Source organism: Silene latifolia, chromosome 4, assembly GCF_048544455.1.
Source record: "Silene latifolia isolate original U9 population chromosome 4, ASM4854445v1, whole genome shotgun sequence".
Lineage (NCBI taxonomy): Eukaryota > Viridiplantae > Streptophyta > Magnoliopsida > Caryophyllales > Caryophyllaceae > Silene > Silene latifolia.
This window is the reverse complement of record NC_133529.1, coordinates 105,678,631-105,696,346: the sequence shown is the minus strand read 5'-3', so window position 1 is coordinate 105,696,346 and position 17,716 is coordinate 105,678,631. Positions and strand designations below refer to the sequence as shown.

General features: G+C 48.8%; 1 protein-coding gene across 1 annotated transcript; it reads left to right on the top strand.

The window, feature by feature from the left end:
* Positions 1-413: 413 nt before the first annotated feature.
* On the top strand, positions 414-16,747 carry LOC141651875 (uncharacterized). The gene is made up of 4 exons (XM_074459567.1): positions 414-3,447; positions 14,266-15,265; positions 15,307-15,810; positions 16,039-16,747. The coding sequence occupies exons 1-4, from the start codon at positions 414-416 to the stop codon at positions 16,745-16,747; spliced, it is 5,247 nt and encodes a 1,748-aa protein (XP_074315668.1).
* The last annotated feature ends 969 nt before the right edge of the window (positions 16,748-17,716 follow it).

The following is a 17,716-nucleotide window of genomic DNA, read 5'->3' as shown; positions in this document are numbered from 1 at the left end:
TCACACCGACGCTTCCAAGAAGACCTACGCAGCTATCCCGCAAGGCACTCCCACCGCCGTTTACCTCCCCACTGTGTGCAATCGGTTGGCATCTCGCACTAGAGGAATGGCAAAGAAAGTCGCTATCAACGCTGCCGCTACTAGCCTACGCTCTCGCACATGTCCCTACCAGGCCACGCAAGATCTCTCGTTGCCTCCATAGTCGCTGCTTTGCTACAGCCTATCCTTGCTGCCTCTACTCCTTCGCGTGAAGAGACTCGAACTTCTAAGGTCGACAAAAACGCTTCCCCTTGCAAACCTAGGGCATCACCAAAAAGAAGGATGCCTCCACTCCTATCGCGCTTGACCATGGTGATTGCTTTGGTTCTACACTTGAGGAGCAAGTCCAAAGCATGAACAAGCTCCTTGAAAAGATGATGAAGGAGAATGAAGAAAAGAACAAGAAGATTGATGAACTTCAAAAGGAGGTGGTGGAGCTTCGCGAGAAAAAGATCTCAAGTGAGCACACTGACTCTGACAAGGATGATGGTACTGATAAGGACGCTGACAAAGATGATACTGGAAAGACTTCTGGCAATGAAATTGGCGCTTTCACTGAAGAGAAGCTCCAGGAGTTGATAGCTAAGACAATCAAAAGTCAGCTAGGTGAAAGTTCGACAAGCAATGGGCGCTACATCAAGCCTTACACTAAGAGGATTGACAGTCTGCGCATGCCTCTTGGTTATCAGCCTCCAAAGTTTCAACAGTTCGACGGGAAGGGAAATCCAAAACAACACATCGCCCACTTCGTCGAAACATGCAACAATGCTGGGACTGATGGTGATCGTCTAGTCAAGCAGTTCGTACGTTCTCTTAAAGGAATTGCTTTTGATTGGTACACGGACTTGGACTCTGAGTCAATTGACAGTTGGGGTCGCATGGAAGACGAATTTCTTAACAGGTTCTACAGCACTAGGCGTATCGTCAGCATGAGCGAACTAACAAACATTGTGCAGTGGGAAGATGAACCTGTCGTCGACTACATCGATCGATGGCGTGCATTGAGTCTGCAATGCAAAGATCGTTTAAGTGAATCCTCAGCAGTGGAAATGTGCATTAACGGGATGATCTGGGATATTCTTTATATAATGAAAGGGATCAAGCCGAAAAGCTTTCCAGAATTGGCAACCCTTGCTCACGACATGGAAATTACAATCAAAGGGCGTGGCAAAGCTCGATCAACCTCTTCTAAGGCGCCAAGTGAAAAGAAGGAGTTCAAAAAGACAGATAAAGGCTTCAAGTCGATGGGAAAAGAGGCAATGGTCGTCGAAACCAGCGGCTCGCCCGTTAAGATCTCATCAAGGCCTAAGTTTGAAAAGAAGAAGGAGTCATATGCTTACAATTATCAGCAGAACAAGCCCACATTAAAAGAGTTACAAGCTAAGAAGTACCCTTTCCCAGACTCTGACTTATCTGGAATGCTAGATGACCTTCTGGAGAAAAAGGTTATACAATTGCCAGAGTCCAAGAGACCCGACCAGGCTAACAAGACAAGTGATCCCAACTATTGTCGCTATCACAGACTGGTAAGTCATCCCCTTGAAAAATGTATAACACTGAAAGAGAAAATTATGCAGCTCTTCAGAGACGGAAAGATTATCCTTGACTTGGATGAAACAGTAGCTACAAATCAAACTACTGTAATATTGGAGCAGCAAGAGGAACGCGAGGAACCAACGATGCATCATGGGTGGGATGTATGCATGTTGCAATTCGGGAGCCTTGAACCTGTTGCTATATGGTTTCAAAAGCCATTATCATCGATATCCCCAAAAGCAGGATTAGGTCCTCAAGATGAGAAGAATGTAGATGATGATGACGAAGGGTGGACCTTAGTCACACGCAAGAAGACGAAAAAACAAGTATGGCAAGCAGTCGAACATGTCCATCATCGACGAAAGCAATCAAAGAAGATGAGGTCCTGCATGTCTGATAGGGAGAGGAAGTCTGAAACAGTGGTCAAACCACGTGTCTTTCCTATCAATATGCCTAAGCAAAAATCGTTGAGTGATGTTGCTCTAGAAGAATTCCTTCCAAGAGATTTCTTGAACAATGTTACCGTATGTACCATTTCTGCAGTAGGTCATGATGATAAAGAAAAAGTAAAGGAAAACGAAGCGGATGATGCGGTACCATCACAACAATTGCAATCTTACCCTCAAAAGGAAAATGAAGTTGTAAAGGCTCTCAACGCCCTTCCCGCAAATATGGGGTGGAGACAAATCTTTCACCTGCCGAAAGAGAAGCGTCAGATAATACTCCAAGGACTTGATAAACCAGAACTATATGCTGGCAAGATGAAAGATGTAGGAGAGCTTGCAGAGCAGTCAACACAATGTGTCTCATGCAATGCAGCCTTGACCTTTTCAGATGAAGATCTGCTTCTTGGTTCCAAGCCTCACAATAGGCCGCTTTATGTGTCAGGCTACATTCGAGGACAAAAAGTCAACAGAATCTTAATAGATGGAGGCTCAGGAGTAAATCTCATGCCCAAAGCAACCATGAAAGAGCTAGGCATCACGGTTGATGAACTTTCTAGCAGTAGAACAATAATTCACGGTTTCAACTTAAATGGAGAGCGGGCTATTGGCATGATTCGTGTAAACCTTAGCATGGGTGACTTGTCATCTGAAACACTTTTCCATGTCATCGAGGCCAGGACATCATTCAAGTTATTATTAGGTCGACCATGGAAACATGAAAATGGAGTCGTTGCATCAACCCTCCATCAATGCTTGAAGTATTATCGCGGCGGTGAAAGAAAGATAAATGGAGACGCCAAGCCTTTCACTAAGGCTGACTCTTTTTTCGCTGACGCAAAGTTCTTTGAAGAAAATGGTACTTCTAGTGAGTTCATGCCAACTACCATTTCTTCAACTGGAAAAGGAGGTAAGCTGAAAGAGAATACCAAAGAAGATGTTGTTACGAGTCATATTAAAGAAAATGATAAGCAAGATATAGACAACGCTAGTAAAGCATCTACTCCCGTTACATCACCCAAGAAGCAAGAAATGCCACAGGAGTCTACCTCGCCAGTATTGCGGTATATTCCCAAGTCTCGCCGCAAAGAAGGAGATAGTCCTTTTGCAGAATGTCTAACAAATAGAGATCTTAAAGACAAAAGTAAACCAAGCCCAATGATCAAGCAAGAATGGATGGCGAAAGTCACCACACCTCTTCCAAGTTCAAACCAAATGAAAGTTATGAGACCTCCTCCAGTCGGTTTCGTCTGTTCATCAAACCAATCATCAAGCGATCAGAATGTGGGAATATTTGATTCCAACTCATATAAGCTACTGGCAAAGGCAGGTTACGACTTTACAAAACCAACTCCGCTTGGGAAAGTTGTAGAAGTTGAACCATATGGGCTTAACAAAACGCAACAGGGGTTGTTCAAGCAAGAAGGAAGTGATGGGGCATATTCTGCACCCGCTGACCGAGTCAACATATTGACCAAGGTCAAAGCCAAAAGACAACAAGTCAACAAGAAGGACGGCCTAGCCGACGAAGCATGCCGGCCTGTCACTTGGGTCTCGGCCTCGGCAACTAGCCAGCCGAGAGACATATCCGCGTACTCACATCCAGTCCCCTCGGCATGGAGTCAACCAGGCCCGCCGGCCTGCCATGGGTCACCCGGCCGAGGGTAAAACGGTCTTTCCACCTGCTCTGCCACTTGGCCACTTGGCCACTACGTGACAAAAGGTGAAAATTTATAAATACTCCACTTCTCTCATTGAGAAAAGGATCACAAATCAAACTAAAAATCACATAATCTGGTATAAACTCCCTTATCTCTCTACAATATACTTTGCCAAGTAACATACAACTTATCTCTTTAAGTTTACTGACTTGAGCGTCGGAGTGAGTACGTTCGGCCCCAAGCCGAGCCCTCAGTTTGTTCATCTTAAACAGGAAAGAGTGAAAGGAAGAGACGAGCAACGACATCATTCAACAAGCTTACGTGGTCACAATAACTGCTCCGAAATTACACCCGGAACAATTGGCGCCGTCTGTGGGAATAGATACTAAAATCTAGTCACCTCCCTTACAAAAAAAAAAAAACCAAAAACCAATTCAAAGAGCTAAAAAAGATGTCAAAACAGCCAGAACTTGTGAGTGTAGAAACTGAATTCTACCAGGATGAAACGTTCCCCAATTCTGAAATCGGGCAGTCTCCCACCGGCCGAGTCACTGAGCCGGTGAAGTATGGGATGCCAAGAGAGCCAGAAACACCGCTGCCCGCCGACCAAGTCACCGTCATGGGACATGTGGTCGATGCAGCCAAATTGAAGCTATTCCTGGACCTTATGGGTAGTACGCCGATTACCCCTGTCACTACGACGGGGGCGGCAGCGCACCCAAAGGTGACCAGGGCCCCTAGGGTGACTCCGAAGAACTTGTCCGGAGCGATACAAGGAGCCGGGCAAGCTAGGACGCCGGCGGAGCTCGTGTTGCCAGTGGCAGACCAAAGTCCTTCCCCCACCCGCGGGAGGGCAGCGTCTCCGCGGCAACAGCGAGGCCCGCCCCGAAGAAATGAAGAAAGAAGTCCGACTCACCAAAGTCGGACAATGAGAAGCCCTTCCCGACAGAGGGAGGCAAGCCGGACTAAAGGTGCGAGGAGCCGATCGCCGCGTGTCATTCGACACGTTGTCAGACAGCCCCTCAGTGCATATGTCCTCGACGTCCCTATGCCGACTAAACTGAAGCTGCCGCCCCTATCATACAAGGGGGATACCGACCCAACCGACCATGCCGAGGCTTTCGAGTCGTACATGTCGGTGTGGGAGCAACCCGATGAGGTGTGGTGCCGAGTCTTCCCAACGACCCTACATGGGATGTCACAGAGTTGGTACAAGGGGCTACCTAATGGCTCGGTATACTGTTATGCCGACCTAAGGGACAACTTCATAGCCCAGTATGCTTGCAACAAGCGAAGGGCCGTGGAGACATCAGATCTCCTGACTATCCGACAGGGGGAGGACGAGTCCCTCCGGAGCTACGTCAATAGATTCGACGCTAAGGTTCAGCAGATCCGAGAGCTGAACACTGAACTGGCGGCCTTCGCGCTGATGAAAGGCTTACCGAAAGGCGATTTCAAAAACGAGCTCATCAAGTGCGAGGACCTTAACCTAGACTCCGCCAGAAAGATGGCCGACCGAGCCATCAAGGTGGAAGACTATCACAAGACCTGGGTAGGCCACAGTGAAGCTGGGCACCCAGAGAGGAGGAGCCGCCGGGACAACGTAGATGAAGGACGCCGTGACGTTAATAGGTCACGGCCTGAGAGATTTAATAGGAAACAGAACTCGGCGGGCGCCGGGGGGAGTTCGGGACCATACACCCCGAAGCGGTACAACGGTCTCACCCCCCTGGTCAAAACACCGGCCGAGGTTTTTGCCCTAAGCAAGAATGAAGGGCAGAAATGGGCAAGGCCCCCCAAGGCGAGGGGGGACGGTGACCTTAGCCAGTTTTGCGACTATCACGGCCAACTCGGCCATAAGACGGACAACTGTCGGCATCTGAGGAACGCCATCGAGGAGCTGATCCGAAAGGGGGCCCTCAGCAAGTATGTAGCTGGAGGCCCGGAAACAAGCTCCGACGGGGCGAACAGAAAATCATTATTCCAGAGAATGGGAGTGATCCAGGTTGTCATCGGAGGAAACGAGAACGGTGGGTCAGCTAATGGGCACAAACGGCACTTAAATGAGCTTTACCAAGCCATCAACTTTGTGCCCACCACAGCGATCCCCGCTTCCACCGTCCCCGATATAACCATCGGAAGGAAGGACTACGAAGGAGTCGTTGCCCCGCACAATGACGACCGCCGGTAGTCCACTGGACATAACCAACCACTTGGTCAAGAGGTGCCTAATTGACACAGCGCCTACACAAACATCATGTTCGGGAATGCTTTCTCAACCTCGGTCAAGATTGAAGACCCGAGCCCCGCACTAACCCGCCGTACAGCTTCTCCGGGCCGGCCTGGTACCCCTGGGTCAATCGATCGCGGTGATGTTCGCCAAGCCGATGCGGCTAAGAATGTTTTATCTGAGTTCGTGGTGATCAACGGTTCGTCCGCCTACAATGTCCTTATAGGCCGGGTCACTTTGAGCGAGGCCGATGCTGTGATGTCCATCCGGGCCCTGACATTAATGTATGTCTCGGACCGGGGGGAAGCACAAAAGCTCGTCTCAAAGGACGAGAGAGACGAAATCGTCAACATCCAAGTATCTGCCAGAGGGTGCAACATGCAATCCCTCAAAGTGGCAAAGAAGTCAGAGAAAGGGAAGAGCCCATCCTTGCAACAGGAGGGCGAACGGATGGATACTAACATCGGCATGGTCGAAGGAGCCCAGACCGAAGAAGTGGAAATTGACCCAGAGCGCACCGTGACTATCGGTGCCGACCTGGAGCCAAAATTCAGAGCCGATCTCCTAGACCCGCCGAGGAAGAACAAAGATGTCTTCGCATACTCGAGCGGCGAGATGCCAGCGTGAGCGGAGGTGATCGTTCACAAGCCGAACGTGCTCTCCACCGCTCGCCCGTCAAGCGTAAGATGAGGAACTCCTCAGCCGAGAAGGATGAGGCCATCAAAGCCGAAGTAGACAAACTATTAGAGGCGGGCTTTATCATGCCTTGTACTTACCCTGAGTGGCTAGCAAATGTTGTAATGGTGAGGAAGTCATCAGGGGCGTGGAGGATGTGTGTTGATTTTACCAATCTTAATAAAGCGTGCCCTAAAGATTGCTATCCCTTGCCTCGAATAGATAGCTTAATAGACGCAACGGCAGGCTACACTATGCTGAGCCTGCTAGACGCCTTCTCAGGGTACCATCAGGTATTCATGGCCGAAGAAGACATGCCTAAGTGCGCATTCATCACCATACACGGCACATACATGTATAAAATGATGCCGTTCGGTTTGAAAAACGCTGGCGCAACTTACACTAGGCTGGTGGACAAAGTGTTTCAAGATAAAAAAGGGCGAAACATCGAGGCTTACGTCGACGATGCTATTGTAAAAAACAAGTCTGACAGCGAGCACTTGGCCGATTTGAGCGAGACATTTTGTTCACTAAGGAAGTATAGAATGAAGCTCAACCCAAAGAAATGCAACTTCGGTGTCCGGGCCGGCAAGTTCCTCGGCGTACTTGTCAGTGACAGGGGAATTGATGCCAATCCGGAGAAAGTCCAAGCAATACTGGACCTACCGGAGCCGAGGAATCGAAAAGAGGTTATGACGCTGACCGGGAGAATGGCGGCTCTTGCCCGCTTCATCTCTCGGTCAGCCGATAAGAGCACACCGTTCTTTACAGTGCTGAAAGGGAATAAAAACTTCAGCTGGGGCGAGCAACAGAGCACAGCTTTCAGGCAACTGAAAGCTCACCTTCTGACACTGCCAACCCTGTCCAGGCCGATGCTGGGGGAGACGCTATATCTATATTTAGCAGTTACCTCGACCACAGTCAGTGCCGTAATCGTCAGAGAAGAAAACAAGCAGCAATACCCAATCTACTTTATCAACCATACACTGCTGGCCGCCGAGAGAAATTACCCACTGATTGAAAAAGCGGCCTTTGCCGTCGTCGTTGCCGCAAGGAAGCTAAAACCCTACTTCGACGCACATCCCGTGACGGTCTTAACCGACCAGCCATTAGAGAAAGCCTTAGAAAAATTCGAAAAATCAGGCAGACTTATCAAATGGGCAGTGGAGCTATCCGGCTTCGGCATTCAGTACAAACCAAGGCCTTCGATAAAGGGGCAAGCGCTTGCAGACTTCCTGGCCGAGTGCACATATCAAGAAGAATTACATCCCGGTGTGTGGGAAGTATACACCGACGGGTCATCCACGGCGAACAGCTCAGGAGCCGGCATCCTTATCATCAGCCCAAACGGGGACGAGTTTGAGTACGCCTTGAAGTTTACCTTCTCGGCCTCAAACAACGAATCCGAATACGAGGCGGTGATAACTGGAGTCGAGTTAGCTAGAGCTGCCGGGGCGGAGCATGTTGTGTTGAAGACAGATTCACTCTTAGTGGCTAATCAAATCAGAGGAGAGTATGAGACTCGAGACGATGGGATGATAAGGTATCTGGAGAGAGTAAAAACTGACACCTCAAAATTGAAATCTTTCCAGATACAATGCATTCCAAGGTCTGAGAACAACCGAGCCGACGCTCTCTCAAAACTTGCCAGTTCAAGCATCAAGAATGTCAGTCGAACCGTGCTGGTGGATATCAGGAATGCTAAAAGCATCACTGAGACCGTCGGCATGGTGGGCGACATCGGAGCCGAGACGACGTGGATGACTCCGATAATGAAATACAAGCTAACAAAAGAGTTACGGGAGGACCGCAGTCTCTCGCAGAAGATAAGAAGGATCGCCGCAAGATACTTGGTGTTCGAAGGAGAATTATACAGAAGGTCCGTAATAAGACCACTCTTGAAATGTGTCGGCCCAGCCGACGCGGAGCTAATACTGACAGAGATTCACGAAGGCATCTGTGGACATCACATGGGGGCGAGAACGTTAGCCCACAAAGCTCTCCGAGCCGGCTACTTCTGGCCTACCATGCTTGAGGATTCCAGAGCGAAGACCAAGAAGTGTAAGAACTGTCAAATGCATGCTCCGGTGATACATGCTCCTTCTCGAGACCTGCAACCGGTGCTTAGTCCCCTTCCTTTTGCACAGTGGGGGATGGATTTATTAGGGCCATTTCCGACGGCCTCCGGAGGAAGAAAGTACATGATTGTCGCCGTTGACTACTTCACCAAATGGGTCAAAGCTGTCGCGGTACCTGCCAAGACCACGGCGGCCGTAAGAAAAGTGATTTGGGAGAACGTCATAACTCGTTTTGGGCTACCCCAAGTCATGGTATTTGACCACGGCCGAGAGTTTTGGAGCGACATGGTGATGAATTGGTTGGAGGAGCTCGGTATCAAATTTGCATACTCCTCCGTCTGCCACCCTCAGAGCAACGGTCAGGCGGAGGCAGCCAATAAAACAATACTGAACGGATTGAAAAAGAAGGTTGAAGATCTAAAGGGAAGATGGGCTGATGAGCTACCCGGCGTCCTGTGGTCCCTTCGAACCACGGAGAAAGAAGCAACAGGGTACAGTCCATTCCACCTAGTCTATGGGTCTGAAGCCGTCCTGCCAATTGAAGCATCGGTGCCGACGTTCAGAACGCAAACCTTTGACCCAGCCGGAAATGAGGAAGGCCTGAGAGCCTCCCTAGAACTGGTCGAAGAAAGTCGAGACACGGCACGGCTCAACTTGGCAGTGTATCAAAACCGAGTGAGAAGAGCATACAACCGTAGGGTCCACAAAAGGGACTTAAGAGTAGGAGATTTAGTCCTTAGAAAGTCGGCCGCAACCAACAAAGGAAACATCCATGGAAAGATGACGGCCAACTGGGAGGGACCCTACAAAGTGGTTGAAGAAATGAGGCCGGGTACATACCGGCTGACAGACATGGAGGGTGTTCCTCTAATGAGCCATTGGAACACGGACAATCTAAGGAAATACTTCGTATAGCGGCGGAGGTGTCCGAAGCCGTTGTGGGCACCCTAACGCATGATTTTACCTTATGAAGAATGATCCAAGTTTTCCATCAAAATACTTGTCCCCTCCATAGTCATGCCAACGAAGACGCCACGGCCAAGCCCGGGCAGTCACTACAAGTGCAGTTGATACTCGCGAAAGCGACCAACATGCTTAGGAACGTATAAGTACAGTTGAGACGCAAATCTAGCCGCCTCGGCCAACCGAAGGCCTGGCAGAGGAAGCGATCAATATGTCTACAGATACGAACGCTGTCGCGCCGTAACCTCGATTGCCTCGGCCAAAGCCGGGAGTGACGGGGACACAACGACCGATACGCTAATAGGAACGTATAAGTACAGTTGAGACGCAGTTCTAGTCGCCCCGGCCAATCCGGGAGTGGCAGAGGAAGCGATCAATATGTCTACAGATACGAACGCTGTCGAGCCGTAACCTTGTTTTACCTCGGCCAAAGCCGGGGGCGACGGGGACACAACGACCGATACGCTAACATGTTCACAACGGCGGTTGGGAAGCGCAAATCTGACCGCCTCGGGTGGTAGAGGAAGCGACCGACATGCCAACATGTTGACAAACGTTTAAGTACAGTTGAGACGCGCCTTCTAACTGCCTCGGCCAAGCCGAAAGTAAAAACGAAAAATAGCGCTCAATATGTTGAAACGTAAGAAGACAACTGGATGGAGGCAAAATAAACAAACTTTATTGAAAAATGTTTACAGGTGAGGCAAAACAAAGACGACGGCCGTCCCCATAGGGATAGCCTAAACACAACCTACCAAAGTTTAACAAAAACAAAAGGTACAACAAAAGGTTACAGACATAAGACTTGAAGCGCCAAAAGGATGGCAGGGAGGAAAGGCTCAAAAGTTGGCCCCCGAACAGCTGAAGCTGTCCGAAATGCCAGGTGAGTCTGGTAACGACCGCCCGTCTCCCTATGCCTGTTGCCCACCGGCAGAAGCAGTAGCATCACCGTCGGTGGACGGCGTAGAGGACGACTTGGCAGCTAGACGTGCCTTTGCCTTCTCAGCCTCCACCCTAGCCTCCTTCACCCTAGCATCATGGGCCGCCTTGGCCGCAGCCTTGGCCTCAGCTGCCTGAGCAGCCTTCGCCGCCTTCGCCTCATCCGCAGCCTTGGCCTCCGCAGCAGCCGCCTTCTCATCAAGAAGCCGGTCAAAATCTTGCCGCGGGAAAGTGCCTTCTGGAAGGAGCTCCTTAATCACATCCCTGGTAGCATCTTCAGCTTGGTCCCGGTACTGGGCACACATGTTAGGGATGATGACGGTTTTCAGCGTCTCAATATCCTTCTCCCTCTCAGCAAGGATAGCCTTTGTGCTCTTGTGCTCCTTCGCCTCGGCGCTATGCATGGCCTTCCATCTTTCCCTCTGCCCAACCATGGCCTCATAACCGCCCTGAAGTTTGTCTTTCTCCTCCCGCAGCTTAGCGGCATCGGCCAACGCAGATTCAACCTTGGCTTTCTCGGCCAGGACCGCCTTCTCAGCTTCCTCCTTAAGCTTTCGCTCAGCGAGGAGGTCCTTCATGGTGGCCAGGAAGTCCTTCTTCGTCTTCACGGCCTCCTTCTTAGCAGCGGCTAGCTCAAGCCTAAGCCGTTCAAGCGCAGGGGCAGCTTGAGCCATGACCTTTTCTTGCTCCATAATATGAGCGCCGGCTAGTTCAGTCCACTTCACCAGCCTCTTGGACAACCTTATGCCTTCCGCCACAAGCTGAGCGGGGGAAACCTTCTGGGATGAGGAGTCGACGGTGACGTTTTTACCGCCCGTCTGCTCAGGCTGCTTCCCCAATTGCCGTTCAGTGAGAACGACAGCCGGCGACGGCTGATCTACAAAAAACCCAAACAAAGCATCCATGTCAACATTCATTGACATGTCAGAGAGCCTGTCATCAGGAATGCCTAAAGAACCGGCTAAATCCGAGCCATGGGTTAGATCCGTACCAGTCTTGACCTTCTTGGATAGAGGGCCGGCTGAGTCCTTCTTTCCCCCCTGCCTCGGTAACAGCGGTAGCAGGCATTGTATCTTTTCTCTTATTTGAAGGAGGAGGACCCTCCACAACGGTGACCTCCTCTTCAACATCGACGACCACCACCTGCTCCTTTTGGACTACGGGGATTGAAGACGGATTTGGAATTGACGACGTGGCCGCCGTAGACGTTGTCTTTGGTTTCCGGCGCGGCACACGTCCGCCAATCTCCGCCTGAGTCGCCGCCACATCCATAGCTTTCAATGCCTGCTCCATTAGTTCGTGAGGGGCCTGCTTGCGATCACGCGGCTCAGCCTTAGGATGCAGCTCAACAACCTTCCCATTTTGGTCAAGTCCCAACTTCTTGAGGATCTCCACAGACAGATCCTGGCCAAACCGGTCTGCAAGAAACAAAGCAAGAGTTAAACAAAAGAAGTAAAACAAAGCTCAAACACAGAAGCATAAAAAGCAAAGATGGGCCTCATACCGACCCCACTCACCCTGGCTGAGGGCCGGTATGAGGCCGACATGGCAAAGCGGCTCGTCCTGAAGAACGATCTGCGTCGGGGGCATCCATCCCTTCGGCGTACCATCCTTCTCAGCCTCAAACAGCCTCATTGCCCGCGTTTCGTCCTCCTTAAGATAGACCTTCGAGGCGTCCATCTTAAGCTTATTCCGGGAGATATATTTATCATGCTCCCCCTTACTCTCGCACCGCAAATTGACGCGGCTCTGGAATGACCGAGGCAGTGGATAGTCCTCCGGAACCTCGACGTATACCCACCGCCCCTTCCAGTCCTTGCAAGATGACAACTTAGAAACGGTAACGTAACCCGGCTCCGTCTGCACGTTGTACCACCCCGTGCCACCTAGGGTAGACGGCCGAAGATGATGAAGCCGGCGGAACAGGTTAACCGTTGGGGCCTCCCCCTTAAACAAACAAACCCATACAAATCCAACGATCGTCCTAATGGCCAACGGGTGCAGTTGTGCCACGGCGACGTTCATAGCTTTAATTATAGCAGCAACGTGTACATTAAGAGGAAACCGGAGCCCATACTCCATGTGTCTGATGTACACGCCGATACAGCCTTTGGGAGGGCAACAGACTGCCTGATCACCCTTAGGAACAATAATTCTATACTCCCCTCCGAAGGAGTAATGGTCTTCAAAAAGTTCAGGACCGGAACAACTAGCGAACTTGTTCGTCCAAACACGATCGGGATTGATCGAGCAGGCGTCGCCGTGATCCAAGAAATGCGGCCTCTCCGAAACAGATGGGGTCGCCTCCTCATCATCATCTTCATCAGAAAAACCCTCCAAAAATTGCTCATCAATTTCAGGAGACGGCGACTTGGGACCCCCAAACCCTATCGGGGTGACAACCAGTGGCTCCTGCTCATCAGGACGCGACGGTTCGCCCCCCGGCGCAGAGGTACTGGGTTCAGCATCCACAGAAGACATGGTAGCAACAATTACTTAATAAATAAAAGATTGAGGAAAAATTTGATTGTTTACCTTGGAAGAAAATGTTACGCCGAGTAACGCTTTGAAGACTAGAGAGAAATTTCTTCGAAAAAACTAAGAGAGAGGAATTTTTTTTTGAGAAAATGAAGTTTGATGGTAAAAAAACGGGGCACACTGCTCTATTTATAGAGCAAAGCCCATGAAGCGGACCAATCAGAGCAAAGCCCATGAAACGTCCACCAATCAATGCCAAGCCACGTGTCAAGCATGCAGCCACGGAATGTCAATCGACATAACAGTTACCAATCTTCTTTGACACGCTTCCTGGTATCTACTTGCCAACGGCCTGCTGATCAACCAAGCTTGGCGGCACCGGCCGGGGGCAATCAAAAGCACACGGCACTCTCAAACCTTGGTCTCGGCCATCGCCGTTTCCTTTTCCACATTGGATGTCCATTACACAACCATGTGGAGGGGGGATATGGTACAGCCTGAACAGAACCAAGGGAACAGAACCAAGCCGAAGAAGAAGAAGCCGATGGAGAAGTTCAACATGCGCATAATATACGCTCAACACTCATCGAAGGTCCATACCACGGCATAGACTACGCTGGGGGCAAATTGATGGGGCATATTCTGCACCCGCTGACCGAGTCAACATATTGACCAAGGTCAAAGCCAAAAGACAACAAGTCAACAAGAAGGACGGCCTAGCCGACGAAGCATGCCGGCCTGTCACTTGGGTCTCGGCCTCGGCAACTAGCCAACCGAGAGACATATCCGCGTACTCACATCCAGTCCCCTCGGCATGGAGTCAACCAGGCCCGCCGGCCTGCCATGGGTCACCCGGCCGAGGGTAAAACGGTCTTTCTACCTGCTCTGCCACTTGGCCACTACGTGACAAAAGGTGAAAGTCTATAAATACTCCACTTCTCTCATTGAGAAAAGGATCACAAATCAAACTAAAAATCACATAATCTGGTATAAACTCCCTTATCTCTCTACAATATACTTTGCCAAGTAACATACAACTTATCTCTTTAAGTTTACTGACTTGAGCGTCGGAGTGAGTACGTTCGGCCCCAAGCCGAGCCCTCAGTTTGTTCATCTTAAACAGGAAAGAGTGAAATGAAGAGACGAGCAACGACATCATTCAACAAGCTTACGTGGTCACAATAACTGCTCCGAAATTACACCCGGAACATGAAGCTTTATAGAGACTAAAGCGGGGCTTGGTTATAAGTTTCCCACACCCGTGAAGATCAGTGCTCGTAGGAACAGAACTACTACATCTTCACAACATATCACAGTGGAAGAGGCTGAGGAAAATGAAGCAGAAGGCGTTAAAAGACCATCAACATCTTCAGTCTTTGACAGGATAAGTCCACCTGCACAGAGAGCCCGTCCTTCCATATTCGACAGGCTGGGGAGACCGAGTTCTACAACAAATCGTCCTTCTGTCTTCACTCGACTGGATAAACGAGGAACAAATGAATTTAAGTCGTCAACCCCTCCGCCATGCACAAGAAAGAAAGGTGCATTAAGTGATCGTTTAGGTGTTCGTTCAAACACGGTCTTCACTCATTTAGGAGCCTCCAATAATGATAGTGGTAAGACTCTTCTGTGCTCAACTTCCGTGGAAGAAAACGATGAAGAAGTAAACATAAGTGATGACTTGAGAAGCGCAATACCCTCTCGCATGAAGCGTTTGCAAGTGGTGGACATCATCCAGCATGAGCCACTAAAAGCACGAAGACGAGTATTAGTTCTCACTGGTCTGTCCTCAAACAATGTCGAAGAGTCTAAACCTCCATCTTCACACTCCCGTGCTGCAAAAGACTTGGAAATTGTGACTTCTTATCATATCACTGCAGAAGAGATACCTGATGACAACGAAGAGGTAGAGGCTGACAAGGCACCTAAAACACTTGAAGACGAGGTACAATCAACCATAGATGATTTAAAAGAACTAAACCTAGGAACTGATGAAGATCCTCGTCCAATCTACGTCAGTGCTCTGTTGACTAAAGAGGAAGAAGAGGAATACTACAAATTGTTGGTTGAGTACAAGGACGTCTTCGCTTGGAGCTATAAGGAAATGCCTGGACTAAGCCCAAAAATTGCAGTTCATCGATGGCAATCAGAAAAGGAATCAGTCCTAGAAAGCAATCTCAACGTCGCTTTAGGACGGAGCTTATACCTGAAATCGAAAAAGAGGTTAACAAACTCATTGACGCTGGATTTATCCGTGAAGTCAGATATCCTACCTGGATAGCCAACATTGTTCCAGTTAGAAAGAAAAATGGGCAACTACGTGTATGCGTCGACTTCAGAGATCTTAATGATGCATGTCCAAAGGACGACTTCCCTTTGCCAGTTACAGAATTGATGATCGATGCAACTACTGGCCACAAAGCACTCTCGTTCATGGATTGCACTGCTGGATACAATCAAATACAAATGGCGCCTGAAGATCAAGAAGCAACGGCATTTCGCACACCAAAAGGGATATTTTGCTACACAGTCATGCCGTTTGGACTTAAAAATGCCGGGGCCACATATCAGGGAGCAATGCAAAAGATCTTTGATGACATGTTGCATAAAACGATAGAGTGTTATGTCGACGGCGTGGTTGTCAAATCAAAGAAAAGAAAAGACCATGTTAAAGACCTTCAGACCGTCTTTGAGAGACTTAGAAAATGTCAACTCAAGATGAACCCACTCAAGTGTGCATTCGGCGTCACATCCAGGAAGTTCTTGGGGTTCGTGGTAAGGCATAGAGGCATTGAAATCGACCAGACAAAAATCAAAGCTATCAACAAAATGCCAGAACCAAAGACGTTGAAGGAGCTGCGCGGGTTGCAGGGACGTTTAGCATACATTCGAAGATTCATCTCTAACCTAGCAGGACGTTGTCAGCCATTCAGCCATCTTATGAAAAAGGATGCTCCATTCCAATGGGATGAAAAATGCAAAAATGCTTTTGATAGCATCAAGAAGTACTTGGCCAGTGCACCAGTGTTGGGGGCACCGATTCCAGGAAAACCGCTCATTCTATACATCGCCGCACAAGAACGATCGTTGGGGGCAATGTGTGCGCAAGAAATTGAAGACCGCAAGGAGAGAGCACTCTACTACTTGAGTCGTACCTTGGTTGGAGCTGAATTAAATTACTCGCCCATAGAGAAGATATGTCTTGCTTTGGTGTTCGCCATCCAGAAGTTGAGGCACTACATGCAGGCGCATACCATACACGTGGTCTCAAAAGCTGATCCAATCAAGTACATACTTTCAAGACCAGTCTTGTCTGGAAGACTTGCGAAATGGGCAGTGTTACTAAAACAGTATGACTTAGTGTTTGTGTCTCAAAAAGCAATAAAAGGTCAGGTTATTGCAGATTTCTTCGCTGATCATCCAGTCCCGACAGAGTGGGAACTTTCAGACGAACTACCAGGAGAAGAAATATTTTACGTCGACATTTTACCTCCATGGCAAATGTACTTCGACGGTGCTGCAAGACGAGACGGAGCTGGAGCAGGAGTTGTGTTCATATCTCCGCAAAACCATGTAATGCCATACTCATTTACACTCACACAGTTTTGCTCAAATAACGTGGCAGAATACCAAGCTTTGATATTAGGTCTTCAAATGGCAATTGAATTAGGCGTAATGGAAAGTATGCAGTACGTAAACAAATGAAATAGCTGAAGTTTACTTTATCTAAGGCTCCATCATCGTGCAAACATACACCTTTGTCAAAGAATTTAGTAATACAGCCAAGATTGATGGATCGTCCCTCGTGAATGAGTCTACGAGCTTCGTCATCTCTGAAAAATTTTGCGTGTTGCGCACCAGAATAAAGCACCATTCTTGGACCCCTCGGGCATGGTTCAACTTCATGATGTGTCCTTAAATAATGAGCAAGCCAGCTATACAAATAATGGGCAGGGAAGACGGAACCCGAATAACCAGGCTTGGGAGATGTAGAAATCATGTTGAGCCCTCGATAAATACTAGCTAACACTGGTGGTGCAAGACTAAATACTTCTCCACGAGCCATCAAGCTTGCAACCTCAAAAGTTTCTGGTCTAATAAGTCGATCTTGATTAAAGTACAAAGTTACATAACCATGATAAGAAGGCTGCGGATATGTTGTTTGCTTCCGACTTTCATGAACTATTCCCAATGACTCAAATATTTTTGCCTCTTCAAATGTCCGCATGCGGTTTTGGGTCAATTTTTCCAGAAGGGTTTCCCGTGAATTTAGGAGGATTCTTGCTCTCTCGTCGTCGCTTCAGGGGCATTTTATATACATGAGACCTCTTGCACCAAAACTCAATCCATTGCTGTGAAGTGACACCTTTTCCACCTGACTGCATTTTAAGACGATGATAAACAACCAGTAGGAAATGACATGCTCGGGGGATTACCCGAACACCTTGAGCATCAAGAGCATGTAAGTTGTCAAAACTAGGAACTGCTTCATCATAAATTGATCCAAGGATAGGCAAACCGCTGAGACGATGGAGATCCCATAGGGAAATAGAAAATTCTCCGAACATAGTATGGAGTGTGTTGGTAGTGGAACACCAAGCTTCGAGGAACGCACGCAAAATACAAGGTTCTCGGACATAAGAATATAATGAAGCATACACCGCATCATAAATT